Source organism: Gracilinanus agilis, chromosome 2, assembly GCF_016433145.1.
Source record: "Gracilinanus agilis isolate LMUSP501 chromosome 2, AgileGrace, whole genome shotgun sequence".
Classification (NCBI taxonomy): domain Eukaryota; kingdom Metazoa; phylum Chordata; class Mammalia; order Didelphimorphia; family Didelphidae; genus Gracilinanus; species Gracilinanus agilis.
Genome location: NC_058131.1, coordinates 557,029,958 through 557,045,465, shown reverse-complemented (window position 1 = coordinate 557,045,465; position 15,508 = coordinate 557,029,958). Strand labels below are relative to the sequence as shown.

The window sequence follows — 15,508 nt, the reverse complement described above, 5'->3', positions numbered from 1 at the left end:
TAATTTTATTTTTATGTATGACCGTGTCAGCATGTATTTGGGGTATATTCATTCATGAATAAATGAACATCTTAGTGCATTGGCATTTGTTTGTCCAGTCTAATTGAAAATTAATTAGATTAAAAAATGAGTGATAAGGATTTATCCTTAAGTTGGCTATTAGATATCCATTTCAATATGAAACACTCTCTATTTTTTACCTTATGACATAGTCTCAGTTTTGTTTTTTCAGAGACATATTTGTCTGTATAATATACACATATACTATAGGAAGTTTTCATTATTTGTATAACTATAGTATACACAAACAGTGCTTTGCAAACCTTAAGGCACTATATAAATAAATGCTAGCTGTAACCAACACATAATTCATTTTAGAGATGACATTTAAAATGCCTCTTGAAAAACAGTTTCTTGTGTGCCGTTGTTGGAGACTGAATATTTTTAACTCTTGCCACAAACAAGTAAAAATCAAACACGTATCTGTTAGACAGAATCCTACCTTGGAGCTTTAGGAAGGTGTATAATATATTGAAAAAGCACACTTTGAGGAATTAGGAGATTTGGGTTCTTATTTAGCTTTGTGACTAACATTCTCTGTGCTTCTGTTTCTGATAAAATTAGGTGGATTAGACTAACTGGCCTTTAGTTGTTTTTCTGTTCTCTAATTCTTTTAATTCATTTAAAGTAGATTGGGAGGAATAATAGGGAAATTTTTCTTGGTGTTTTAATGCTACAAATAAAATAATAACTGACATTGATATAGTGTTTAAAGATTTGCAATATATATATATGTATATATATTATTACATTTGTACTTCATAGCATTTCTTAATCAGTCATTCAGCATTTAAGTACCTACTGTATGCCCGGCACAGTGCTAAGTGCTGCCTAAATGTCAGCATTCAAATGTATTTGATGTAAAAGGAGCATAATCAAACGTAGATGTACCTAAAATGAATCTGGGATGTTTTATTGGAAATTGAGGGGAGATGGTGCAAAGGAACATGTCATTTTGTATATCCGAGGACCTTTATAAGAAAATCTACAGGATTTGATGAGGTTCTAAGAAGTAAAAATGGTTGCCAAGAAGGTGTGTAACAGCTTTTGGTTTCTTAAGTGAGGAGAGCTCTTAAATGTGGAAATTCTCTCTCCTGTAGAGAATGACTCTTCTCACCTGCAGCCTATAGCTTCAGTGCCCTGGAGTCCCAAAGTGGTCAGCGACTTGCCCCAGGCTCACACAGCTCCCTTAGAGTGAATGTGTCTCAGACAAGGCTGGAACGGGAGGTCTTCCTGGCTCCCGGATATGCTGCCTCACCTGACCCTGCCTGCTGTACACGAAAGGGAATGGTCATGGGAATGGTCAGGCCTGCCGTTAAAATGAGACCTGAGAACTCAGTGGCTCTAGGATTGTGGTCCTCTCTCTGTCTCTGTCTCTGACTGTATGCATATATGGGCATATATGTATTTACACTCGCATGCATATTTTACGTAGAAGCACTCGCATACAAACATATACCAAAATATACACGTGAAAATGGCTTCCTTCGCCGACCTGCCTCCCCCAGGGATTTCATTTGCAGATAGTTGCCTGACCAAGGAGTGGACTACGGACAGACAGACTGAAGGCCCGTGGGCGTACATCGGACGCTCCGCCCCGTGCGCAGGGGAGCCTCCCCTCCTCTAGATGTCACTGTGGCTCCGCGCGAGTTCCTGTTTCTCTGTGGTTGTAGCGCTGGGGGAGGCGAGGGCTGTAAGCGGACGAATGATGGCTGATGAGGAGGAGGAAGCCAAGCAGTCCGTGCAGCTCCTGCAGGTAGGGGGCTGGGGGCGAAAGCGCTTACGCTAGATTGGTTTATTGATTGTGAGTACAGCGCCCAGCTATGCTGCCCGGTGGATGCGGGGTGCAGTTACTCTACAAACTCTTTTCCGAGTGGGGGGCCGTTACTGGGGGTGCGGAAGCGTCCTGGCCCGGGGGTGGGGGTGGGGTGGGCAGCGTAGCTTCCTGGCCTGGGGCAGGGGTCCCAGGAGGCCAACGTTTACGTATTAGTAGCCCCGGGGGCCGTGCAGGTCCTGCAGCCTGGATGCTCCGCAGGCGCTGGGGTGCCCCCTGCTGTGTTTGCCCAGGGCATTTACGTTTCTCACTCTGGTGGAAGGGTCATGGTGGGAGCTTTATTAGCAGTCTTTCTCTTACACTTTTCAGATAGGAGTCTGGTTTCTTTTCTCTCCAACTCCTTGGATTTCTTCCCCCCCTAATCCCTTTCCCCCCCTCCCCCCCGCAGAGTACAGCTCCTCCCACCTCCCCATTCAGGCAGGTTCACCTACCATGCACATGTAGTCAGGTTGTTTTGCCTCTCCCCATTCTCTGCACGCCCACTCCTTTCAGCCATGAAGCTGGAAACGGTAGAGACAGTCTTGTACTTCTCAAGCCATTATTTTCTTGGGAAAGTCGTTTTGTCCTTATGTCGGGGTTCTAAAGTATTCTAAAGTAACCTTCTAGAGGGGAGACAGGTAAGGGGGCCTATGCAAAGTGCAGAAATAAGGGAAGGCAGATAGAAGAGAGGAGTGGGGCTAATATTATCTATCACAGGTCAGAAAGCTGGGAAAAGGTTGTTTTTGTTTTCATAGAATTCTTGGGATGGAAAGGACTTCTGGCTACCTAGTCTCTAAAAAAAAAAAAAAAAAAAAAAAAAAAAACTTAACCAAACCCAGAAAAGACCTGGTATATTTGTCAGATAAGAGATAAAGGAATTACGTTTCTCTGTGTCTCAGTTTCAGAGCCCAGCCAAGAGTAGCCGAACAGACAAGTTTTTGATTGAGTTCCAGATCCTCAAGATAACATATCAACAGATTATTGATAATGGAGAGAAAAATGTTATTCTGACAGTGACATATTCTTGTGGAGGCTGCAGTCCCCTAAAATATAGGCTCGAGCTCTGGCTACTTTATGCCATCATCTGTGACTGGTATTCTAGTCCTGTTGACTTAACCCTTAACAGGATCAGCGTGTCATGGTTTTTGAGTTAAAGATTGCTTTCTGTTACTAACCAATCTCAGATTACCCTGCTTCATTAAAGTTCCTTTCAAATGATGGCATCATTCCTGTACTTTTTTTTAGGAGCTGGTAGATCAGCTCTACTCATTTCGGGACCACTACTTTGAGACTCATCCAGTTGAGTATGCCAGTCAGAAGCATCAGGATGTGCGTGAAGAAATGGAGAAGACCCTACACAAGATGGAAGAAGCAGTAGGTATGGCCCTCAAAGTCCGAGAGAAAAAAACCAGTATTCCTTTGCCTGGGAAGTAAGATGGCCTCTTCTTCCCTGTGTATATTCTCTAAAGGGATACCTCTTGCTAAAGTATTGAGTAGTCTCCTTGCCTTCCTCTTTCCAACCCGAACATAGTTATCATCTGTATAATGATAATTCCCAGACCTGCTTATCCAACCCTAACCTTTCTTCTGACTTCTGGTCTCAGATCTCCAACTGCCTATTAGACATTTCAAATTGGAAGAAGGAAGAGTTCTCTCCTCTTCTAATGTCCCTATTACTGTTGAAGATTCTACCATCTGCCTGATCACCCAGGCTCAAAATCGAGAGTTCTTTACTCTCATCTCCCATATCCAATTGGTTGCCAAGTCTTTGCCTTTATAACATCTCTCACATAGGCTACCTTCTTTCTTGACATGGCTACTACCCTGGTCCAGGCCCTTTTTGTCTTTGGCTGCTTGCAGTAGTCTGCTGGTATGTCTCCCCACTTTAGTCCATCCTCCATTCAGCTGCCAATTGGTCTTTCTAAAGTAAAGGGTTGCCAATGTTACTCTCCTCAATAAACTCCAGTGGCTCCCCATTCCTCCAGAGTCATATAAAAATATCTCCTATTTGACCTTCAAAAACCCTTTTTAGCCTGGCTTCCTCCTACTTTTCTAGTTGTCTTATTCCTTATTCCCCTAATGTACTCTTAGATCCAGGGACATTGATTTCCTTGCTGTTCCTCAAACAAGACATCCCATTTCTGGGAATTTTCACTGGCTGTCCTTCATTTGTGCAATTCTTTCCCTGTTCTTTTGGCCTCACTTTTTCCTTTTTAAGTCACAGCTAAAATTTCACCTTCTACAAGAAGCTTCTCCCAGTTCCCCTTAATGCCAGTAGTGCCGCCACCCTGTTGATTCTTTCCACTTTATTCTGTTTCTCTGCTGTTTGCATGTTTTCTTCCCCCATTAAACTGATGTTCTTGAGAGCAGGTACTGTGTTTTGCCTTTTTTTGTATACCTAGTGCTTAGCACAGTGCCTGGCATATAGTAGATGCTTAATAAAGGCTTAATGACTGGCTGAAGGAAGCTAAGTGTTCTCTGAAGGAGATGAAGAATGAGGAGGGAGTAAATAATATTTCAGATATTGAGACAGACTTTGCAAAGGCACAGAGGAGGGAGAATATAATATGGAAATAGCAGGTAGGCCTTTTAGCAAGAATATAGTGTGAAAAAGAAAGTAAGGTGCAGTAATCCTAGAAAGGCAAGTCGAAGCCATCTTTTGAAGCACTTTAAATGTTAAAAAGATTATATTAGAAGTAAGAGGGAGCCAAAGAGCTTCTTGAAAAAGGGAGTGACATGATCAGACTTGCTTTAAGAGTATCAATTTGTTAGCAATGTGGAAGGAGAATGAGAGAGGGCATAGTCTGGGAACTAGAGAACCCTTTCCCCTGCTATATTCCTCTGTTTCAGGCAAATTACTCTAATCGTTATCTACTACCTATGCCTGTTTCTTTATTCCTGTTTGTACCATTTCCTTTGCCTAGATTACTCTTCTTCTTTTCCATTTTTTAGGCATTACTCTTCCTATAAGAGCTCCTTGAAATCTTTCCTTATTTTAAAAACATGTAGCTTTCCCCACTATTTCTCCTTTCCTTCCCCCATATTTTAATAATAAATTAAAAATAAAACAAGAAGAAAAATAAACCCACATAATAAATATGTATAGTTCACCAAAACATTCCCACATTGGTCATGTCCAAACGTGTATATCTCATTTTGCAATTTTGGTTCATCCCTTTTCTGGCAAGAGATGGGTATTTAATTTTCAGGCCTATGGACTCATGGTTTATCATTGCATTGATCAGAATTCTAAAATCTTTTAATTTTTTTCCCCTTTGTAACACCATTGTTATTATATAAATTGTTCTCTTTGTCTTGCTCACTTCACCCTGCATTAGTTTGTAATGACCTTGCCAGTTTTCTATTAAACTGTGCATTTTGTCATCTCTTATGTTCAATGCTATTCTATTCCATTTATTCATATACATATTTTATTTACCTATTCCTCAATATATGAGAGTACACCTCTGGTTTCCAGACTTACTGTTACAAAAAAAGTTGCCATAAATTTTTTTTTACACATAGGTCCTTTTCCACTTTGATTGATTTGGGGTTATACACCTAACAGCTGGGTCAAAGAGTATACACAGTTTAGTTACTTTTAGGATATGGTTTCAAATTGATTTCCAAAATGGTTAGACTAATCCACAGTTCCACCAATAATGTAATTGTTTGTATGTTTTCCTGTATCCTCTCCTGAATTTATTTTCTTCTTTGTCATCTTTGACATTCTCATGGGCTTGAGATAGAACTTCAGAGTTGCTTCAATTTTCATTTTTTCTAATAATTAATGATTTGGAATATTTTTTTCATGTGGTCATTGGTCACTTGAATCTTTCCTTTCCTTTCCTTTCCTTTCCTTTCCTTTCCTTTCCTTTCCTTTCCTTTCCTTTCCTTTCCTTTCCTTTCCTTTCCTTTCCTTTCCTTTCCTTTCCTTTCCTTTCCTTTCCTTTCCTTTCCTTTCCTTTCCTTTCCTTCTCTTTCTCTTTCTCTTTCTTTTTCTTTTTCTTTTTCTTTTCCTCCCTAAGCCTGTCTGCCACCCACTGAGAAGGCAAGAAATGTGATATCCATTATACTTATTAAGTTATACAAAACATTTCTACATTAGTCATGTTTAAAAAAAAGCAAGGAAAATAAAAAAGGAATTAAAAATATACATCGATTTCTCTCTGAGTCCATCAGTTCTCTCTTTGGAAAATAATAACATTTCTTGTCTTGAGTCCTTTGGAATTCTGGTGGATTATCATATTGTTTAGAGTTATCAGATTTTTCAAGGTAGCTTAACTTTACAATATTGCTGTTACTATGTATGTTGTTCTCCTGATTCTGCTCACTTTATTTTGCATAGGTTCATATATCTTCTTAGATTTTTCTGAATTAATCCCTTTTATAATTTCTTATAATGCAATAGTACTCTATCACATTCATATACCATAACCTGTTCAACCATTCCCCAGTGATGAGCACCTCCTCATTTCCCATTCTTTACTGTACATATGGGTCCTTTTTTATTTTATCTCTTGGTAGCTCTATGGCTAGGTCAGAGGGTATGCCATTTTGTTTTTATTTTTAGCACTTGAGGCATAGTTCCAAATTGTTCTCCAGAATGATTGGACTACTTCACAGCTCCAGTCAATAGTGATAGCTTGGATTCTTTTTTTTTTTTTTTTTTTTACATTTTTAAACCCTTAACTTCTGTGTATTGACTCCTAGGTGGAAGAGTGGTACGAGTGGGCAATGGGGGTCAAGTGACTTGCCCAGGGTCACACAGCTGGGAAGTGTCTGAGGCCGGATTTGAACCTAGGACCTCCCGTCTCTAGGCCTGATTCTCAATCCACTGAGCTACCCAGCTGCCCCCGATAGCTTGGATTCTTGATGTCTTTCTTCATTGGCTCTACCTCTTTCCAGCAAACTCCTATTACCTACTCTTAGTTCTTTGTTTTTTTATTTTTTATTTTTTTAATTTTATTTTTTAGAAAAAAATTTTTTCCATGATTCCATGATTCATATTCTTACTTCTCCCTCTCCCCCATAGCTGATGTGCATTTCCACTGGTTTCTTCATGTGTCATCGATCAAGACCTATTTCCATATTATTGATAGTTGTATTAGGGTGGTTGGTTAGAGTTTACTTCCCAAATCATGTCCACATCAACCCATATCCCTTAGTTCTTTGTAACAGTCATTTGATACTTCGCATATGATACTTTATACTGATAGTTGGCTTTTTTATGTGCATGACCTAGTTTTATGCACACTTCCAAGGTAATCTGTAAGCTTCTTGTGGGCAAGGACTATATTTTAGCATGTAATGATTTGTGATACTGTGCTGTACAGTATAGTAGAAATTTAGTATTTTTGTTGATTATAATTTTCCCCAAGTCTTCCTACTGGTATAGAACTATATGCTGGGGAAAAGATCCCTTTTAGGATCGTTTCATATTTCAATTTCTTGTACTTTTTCCTCCTTCATAGGCTATTCCCAGGAAAAGGCCTGGGTTCTTATGCTGACAGGGAAGGCTCTGAATGTGACTCCAGACTATAGTCCTCAGGCTGAGGAGCTTTTGTCGAAGGCTGTGAAGTTGGAGCCTGAGCTGGTGGAAGCCTGGAACCAGCTGGGTGAGGTGTACTGGAAGAAAGGGGATGTTGCAGCTGCACACACCTGCTTCTCTGGAGCCCTCTCCCATGTGAGCTTCCTGCTATATTTACAGGAATCGCATATGGAAAGGATGAAATTCCTCTTCTGTCTGGGAATTCTCTCAGTACATGAAAGCCAGGTTGATTCTAAACCAGAATTAGAAGACTAGAAACAGGAATTGAGGAACAAACCTGGAAGAGGGAATGAGGGACAAAGGACTAAGAAAGGGAAAAGGTAATGGATTTGGGTGAGGGACAGCCAGGAATGAAAACAGTTAGCTATAGAACTGGTATCAGGGAATGGGAACAAAAAGTGATAAAATTGAGACTAAGCTTAGAAATGAGAATGATGAGAAGATGGGCTCAGAGAATATGATCTATTAGGAGGAGATGGGGTCAGGAGGGTTCCTGGGGATTGACTATAGATCTCTTTCATTTGTAGTACAAGAACAAAGTCTCCTTGCAAAATTTGTCAATGGTGCTTCGCCAGCTTCGGGCTGAGACTGGTGAAGAACATTCCCGTCACGTCATGGACAGTGTCCGGCAGGCCAAATTAGCTGTGCAGATGGATGTGCATGATGGGCGTTCATGGTGTGAGTGCTTCCCTAGAGGATTTCGTATTTGCTTTTTGGGGATTGTTAGATTTTACTTTTGATAAACCTGGAGGACCCCCTATTGAATTATTGTGAGGAGGGAACTGTACTATTTCAGTACACATGGGGATTGGGTCAAAACTATTTCCACATTCTATTCCTTGAGTTTGGAGTTAAGTAGACTTAGGTTTTTTTTTTTTTTTGTTTTTGTTTTGTTTTTTTTGAATCTAGTCTAGTGGTTTTTAAACATTTTTGGATCTGGTGCTCTGGGGAAACCTGTGGACCTCTTTGTAGGATAATGTTTTTAAATGTATAAAATAAGATGCAAAGGATTGCCATGGAAAATAGAGTTATCAAAATATTTTTCAAATCCAAGTTTATGGACCCCAGGATAAGAACTCCTATGTTCTGCTTTCTAAAATGAGTTATTGTCATCCTAGAAATGGGATTAAGGAATGAAATGGAATGATCCAGTGCTGATTATGGATAATAACTTGGGGTTGTGCTTCTTACTTACCTGCTTTTGCATTTCTTATTCAGATATCTTAGGGAATGCATACCTCTCCCTCTTCTTCAACGCAGGCCAGAACCCTAAGATTTCTCAGCAAGCTCTCAGTGCTTATGCCCAAGCAGTGAGTATTAATGGTCACCTGGGACAGATGGGGGTGGGTGGCAAAAGATTCCTAATAGACATGATTGTAACCTTTTAATAAATAGCATGAGAGACATTTACTCTCATTTTAAGAAATAAATTTATTTCTTTATTAAATTTTTTGAATTTATTTATTTTCTCAGTTACATGTAGAAATAAAATTTGACAATTATTTTCTGACATTTTAGGATCTAGTCCCCTTCTTCCCACAGTCCCCAAGGAAGTAAATAGTCTGACATAGGTTATACCAGTGCTTTCATGCAATATGTATTTCCATAGTCTCCATGTGATGATTCAAGACACTTATCACATATACAATAAAAAATTCATGAAGGAAATAAAGTGAAGGATGTTGTGCTCTGATCTGTAATCAGATTCCATTTTATTTATTTCTTTGCACATGCTTGTGATACAGGGAACAGTTATTTCCAGCTGAATGCCAACTCTGGCATGAGTCAATTGGTCAGACTTCCCGTAGGCTCATTAACTGAATAAAAGAATGTAACATGCACTGGGACTTCAGTTTTTCTCTTTCTATAGAAATTTAGCTCTATTACCTTATAGTAATTACTTGGCTTATAGTAATAGTTAATGACAGTTTTTCTTAATAATCAGTTACTAACATTTGAATACATATTTAAAAAACATTAAAGATTAGAATGTTTAAATGTTTTTCTGATTATATTTATTTATTTAATTTTTAAGCCCTTATCTTCCGTCTAGTAGTCAATACTGTGTATTGGCTCCAAGGCAGAAGAGTGGTAAGGGTAGGCAATGGGGGTCAAGTGATTTGCCCAGGGTCACACAGCTGGGAAGTGTCTGAGGCCAGATTTGAACCTAGGACCTCCTGTCTCTAGGCCTGGCTCTTAATCCACTGAGCTACCCAGCTACCCCCTGATTACATTTAAACTAATGTTCTTTGTATTAGTAATTTAGTAATCTAGTTCTGGAATTCTTTGAGGTTTAAATAGAAGACCTTGAACTCTTTCTGTGTGTCAAAAGCCTGGTAGGACATAGTTCCTGCTTTAAGAATCACTTTCCCCCTAAAATCCCTTGCAGATAGATAGCTTTCTTCCATGCTCTATTTGCTTACAACTTCTTAGGAAGCATTGTTTTGCTATCACTCCCTATTTAACTCTCAGAACTGCTTTATTACTTTCCTTTTTCTGCATCTTTTTTTTTTTGCATAGATGTACTTTCAGCATTCTATTTTTTTCATTACATGGTTTTGTTCCTGTTACTAAAAGATTACAGCTTTGTTTCCACTTGTTAACTCTGCAATTCTTTTTTTCCAATATCTTTGTCCTCATTGAATGCTTTACTATTCAAAGAGTAGATTTCTTTTTTTAAGGGCTTTAGTGTAGGTATCTAGCAGGTTTTATAACCTGTACCCTGTCAGAGCCTTGCTTTTAATTCATAAAGGATCCTTTTCTCTTTCCCCACTTCAGAACCTAGATTTTAAAACACATTAAAAAAAGAGCCATACATGTATGTGCACATGTGTATACATATACCTGTAATACATGTATTTAATACACATATATACACATCTCTTTCTCTATATATGTATATAAAATTTCCTTACTGTGTGCTTGACCTGTGTGTTCTACTATTGGGAGTGTACATCTTTGCATTTCCCTTTATCTGTTACAACTAGTTTCAGGTATCGGGTTTGGAGATTTAGTATGATTTTTAATCTAACTTTTAACAAAGTTGGGAAAGAGAAACATCTTTCTGGATGTGTCCATTGTTACTTCAGACAGAGGAAATGGGATGGGATGAGGTATATTTTTTCCATCTTAACCATAAATACTCCTAAATTCATGGGATGCTGATTAATTATTGATATTTCTCTTGTACCTGAACTATACTCAGCATTGTTTATCTCTTTCTATTACATTTTTCCTTCTAAAGTTAAAACTGAATTGTATACTTTCCCCCTTTTTGTCTCTTGCTCTGAGAACCACAGTAAGATCAGTACTACCTTTTGTCTCTGGAAAGGGCATGTCCCTGGACTGTTTTATTGTTTCATTTACCATATTTCTGACTTCCTAGACCCAAATATCCCTCCTTGGCCACCTCTTCCCTCCATATGTTGTTTCCTTCTATTAAAATGTAAACTCTTTGAGAGTAAGTACTGTCTCTGTTTGCATTTATATCTCTAGGGCTTAACACAATTCATGGAATACAGCTTTGATAAATACTTTCCTGTTTATTTATTAAAAATGCTTTCACGCTTACTCATTTTATTCTTATAATATTCTATCAGTTAATTATATTAATATTCAAAAAGTACACATGAAATTCTCTCATTTATCTGATTCAATATGAAGCTTCATTATATGGGTGTTCATCGTCTCTTTTTGATATAGCAGATTGCCACTGTATCTATAGCAGAAACAGTGGCACAACATAAAGTAGATATGTAACTCTTTGTCATGGAGGGAAATCTTTAGATCCTGTGAGGCTCCTAGCCATGTTTAGAGTTATCATTTTGTGGCTGAAGCAGAACTCAGTGATGGATGGCTTTTTTTTATATCTTACTGCAGGAAAAAGTGGACAGGATTGCCTCCAGCAATCCAGATCTCCACCTGAACAGGGCAACGGTAAGATAATTTAAAGCCCATATAAATGATTATGTAGTGAAGCCTTAGTTTGTTGAGCTAGCTGAGTAGAATTGTAGCTAAGCTTGGTACAGTTAATTTAGAGGAAATGCAAAGTTTTTGGGAGGACCCAGCCCAATCTGATCCGATAACAGATAAGAGTTAGTAGAGGAAGTGAATAGGGAATAAAGAAGCGGGAAAACTACTGAGGGGAAGAGATTCAATTGGAAAAGGGGAAGAAATTTGAAAGGATTTTTGTTCACTTAGATATTAAATGAATAGCCTACAAATGAGATACCAAAATATATATATGTAAAGAACTTTGCAAAATTTACTGTGCTGTGCAAAAGTTAATATTATCAATGGGTGTAAATGTCATGGGATGGGGAGGAATCTTGATCATTTCTTTATATACAGCTGTATAAATATGAGGAAAATTATGAAGAGGCCCTGGAAGGCTTCTCTAGGGCTGCAGCACTGGACCCAGCCTGGCCAGAGCCCCAGCAACGAGAGCAACAGCTCCTGGAATTTCTAGATAGATTGACCAGCCTCCTTGATAGCAAGGTATCAGTATCTGGACAGACTGACTCTAATCTTTTTCATGGTAGGGTTAGTGGGATTAGAATTGGCAGTGGTTAATGGGATTGCAGTCAGGCAATGTGGGTGGGAATCCAGGTAGAGGTGAAACTGTGGTGGGGAAAATGTAGCTTGGGGGAGGAGCTAGCTTTTTGATATCTTTTTCTCTTTTTCTCATCTGCAGGGTAAGGTGAAGGCCAAGAAATTGCAGAGCATGCTGGGAAATCTTCGGCCAGCCCAGTTGGGTCCTTGTGGGGATGGGCGCTATCTGGCAGCTTCTGGGCAGAAGGTGGCACTGGAGCTAAAGCCATTGACTACATTGCAACCTGGCATGAACAGTGGTACTGTGGTGTTGGGCAAGGTTTTGTTCAGCCTTACCACAGAAGAGAAAGTACCCTTGTGAGTGTCTGTGCTAATCTAATGTCCTGCCAGGATTTTCTTTGGCAACTGATGAGTCCTACTTGAATACCCTCCCTAGTCTTAGTGGTTTTTGAGTAGAGTTGAAAGTCATCTTAATTCCCTTCTCTGGATGTTCCAAGAGTAGTCATTGCATGGGTAATTTCTATCATGCTCTTTGCCTCAGGGGAGAGCCCTATTAATCTATGATGTCCTCTGTGATAGGCTTTGTCCCATTTGGTAGATGGTCTTGTCATTCTAGGTTTAAATAAGGAAAAGTTTAGCAGGTAGTTTTAAAGTAAGGTTTAAGAGAAGGGAAGAAAATAGATTGGTTGGGGAGGTTATCCCAGATGTGTTGGATTAAAAATAAAGGAAAGTTGTTGAGAAAAATGCCAATTAAATAAAACAAGATAATTATGAGAAGTAAATATGGGAAACCTTATGGATAGAAGACTAGCCTTACAATCAAGGAAGAACTGGATTCAAATCCTGACATTTTAGTTGGGTGACCCTGCAACTTTCTAAGACTACAGATTTCAGATGAGTTGCATATCTGCATTGATAAAAGAAATTTTTTTTTCCATAATGTGGGTTCCTTACACTGTTGATAACAAGTTATCTCTTCTTTCACCCTCCCCCCAAAAAGTATAGGGGATATATAATGGAAGGCAGGCTAGCGAGGTGCTTTGTTGATTATTTTATTTGGAGAACTGTAAGGAGTTAGTTTGAAAGAAGATGTAATTATAATTAAAATGACAGAGAAATATGGTTTTAGCTCTAACAATTTGGTTGATATTTCATCATATTAATATTTGTTGGATGTTTCCTGGATACATGGGATGGTCTAAAGTACTTTGGGAAACATACATAATGGTAATTTATGCCTCCTTGCCCTGCCTTCTTGGGGCTTACAATCTTTTTTTTTTTTTTTTTTCACTTTTTTTTTTAAACCCTTGTACTTTGGTGTATTGTCTCATAGGTGGTGGAAGAGTGGTAAGGGTAGGCAATGGGGGTCAAGTGACTTGCCCAGGGTCACACAGCTGGGAAGTGGCTGAGGCCGGGTTTGAACCTAGGACCTCCCGTCTCTAGGCCTGACTCTCACTCCACTGAGCTACCCAGCTGCCCCCGGGGCTTACAATCTTAAGCAAAATGATGAGGATAGAAACTCCTCCTGGAAAATAGAGGATAGACACATGGAGCTGGTTTAATATTTCTCTAGTTTTTCTTCTCAAATTTCTTGTTTCTAGTCTTATCTTCTGCCAACACTCTTCCACCTATCTTTTTCACTCTTGGCAGCACATTTGGCCTGGTGGATTCTGAGGGCCCTTGTTTTGCAGTGACAGTGTATAATATGGTACAGAGTTGGGGTGTACTCATTGGTGACTCTGTGGCCATCCCTGAACCCCACCTACGGCGCCATCAAATCCAGCATAAAGGAAAGGTGAGTGAAGGCTGCCAGATCTTCTCTCTCTACTTCTTTGAACCAGATCTCAAAAAAAAGGGAACTCACCTCTTAACAGGATCTTAGGTGTCCTGTTCCAGAACTTCAGTGGGACAGTAAGCTCTTTGATAGAAATCCCTCAACTTGATGTTTTCAACTTTAAGTGAATTTATGAGCCAACTTTTAGTGAATCTATGGGTAATTTTGAGGTACAGTGAGCTAGTATGCTTCCCTCTAATTAGAAAAATTACTATCTTGATTTTTTTTTGCTTCCTTAAAAAAATCTTATCCTTTTAGTGGTCATATTGATGATTTTCTTCCTATCCCAAGCATCTCTCTCATATTTTGAGAACATAGGAGAAATGCAAATATTTTCTTAGAACCCCTTTTCATTTTTTCATCAGTGTCCTAAGTCCTTGTTCTCTTTGGTAAGGCTAATAGCCTAGGACACTTCTTAGTTATTCTTTGTTTGTGCTCATTTCCAATTGTAGCCTTGCCTGGCATAATGGGAGATGCTTAAATATTGGGTGGGAGGAAGAGGAGGAGATGGTGTCCATTCTGGATTTTAGTTCCTTCCCTCCCAAGACTGGTACTGATATTCTCTGTCTCTTGTTTCTTCTAGAACTACTCCTTTTCCTGCATTCGTGTGGAAACACCCCTTTTGTTGGTGGTAAATGGGAAGCCACAAGGCTCCAGCAGCCAGGCTGCTTCTACTGTGGCATATCGACCACAGAGTGAATGACTCTCAGAACGTCTTACCTAGAGGAAGAAGTGAGGACATGGAGAGATGTTCCAGGGAATGAAGAGGCCGGATGACTCTTACCTAGTGACTCAGAGGGGTGGGCATGTATTGGGTTGGTTTTTTCCTTTTTTGTCTTATTACATAACTTCTCTTCCTCCAGACCTTCTATTGCCCTGTCTCAGCCCTTTTCAGTGCCTGTCCCCTTAAATGGGGTAATATTTGTTGTTTTCACTGATCCCTATATTCTGGGCTGAGATCATTGGATAGGTGTGAGTGCTGGACCTAGGCTATGGGGGCTGGGTCCCCAAGGTTTCTATTTTTGAATCCTTCCTGAGCCACGTGTGTATATATAAATTAGTTCAGTATTTATTGCTGTGGAAGGGACTTACATTTTTTATAGTTTGTTTTTTGACAATGCTTTTTTAATTTTTAAGTCAAGATTTTGCCCTTTCTGTGAAGCAGGGGGATCAATTAAATTCATTTGGAAAAACAAAACCAAACAAAGGCACCTGTAGTTTATTCACTTTTATTCTCCTTTTTCTTGTTGCCACACCAGTTAACACAGTGTTACTTTAGACTGTATGAATAGGGAGACAAGTGGGGAGTATTAAAGCTTGTCTGGCTGCTTATTTTGGGTTCAAAAATATCTCCAGACTCAAATATTTCCAAACAGACCTTCCCAAGTAACACAGGACTTCTTCAGTTATCTTAATCAGGTTTTAGTTCTGTTTCCTCTCCCTTTCCAGGGCCCTAGTCTCTGAGAACCTTTGTGTTTCCCTGTTACCTTCATACTCAGAATTCCCCTGTAGACACAGAATTAAATGTAGAACAAACACTTAACACCAAAGAGATACAAAAGAAACAGAAGTGCTTTTGATTTCTTTAGGGCCCACTGCCTAGTTTTCTTTAGGCCTTGTGATGGTTGATATTTATTCCTGTCCCAAGAGGGAAAGCAGCCCTACTTTAGTGTTCTCATACCTCCTCTACATTTTCTTT

The 15,508-nt window shown here is 39.3% G+C and overlaps 1 protein-coding gene across 1 annotated transcript; it reads left to right on the top strand.

The window, feature by feature from the left end:
* The first annotated feature begins 1,765 nt into the window (after window positions 1-1,765).
* Window positions 1,766-15,007, top strand: TTC5 (tetratricopeptide repeat domain 5). Its single transcript, XM_044662339.1, has 10 exons — window positions 1,766-1,816; window positions 3,119-3,251; window positions 7,348-7,559; window positions 7,952-8,102; window positions 8,643-8,734; window positions 11,304-11,360; window positions 11,775-11,921; window positions 12,118-12,332; window positions 13,626-13,770; window positions 14,393-15,007. Exons 1-10 carry the CDS (start codon window positions 1,766-1,768, stop codon window positions 14,510-14,512), a joined length of 1,323 nt encoding a protein of 440 aa, XP_044518274.1. The 3' UTR covers window positions 14,513-15,007.
* Window positions 15,008-15,508: the final 501 nt, after the last annotated feature.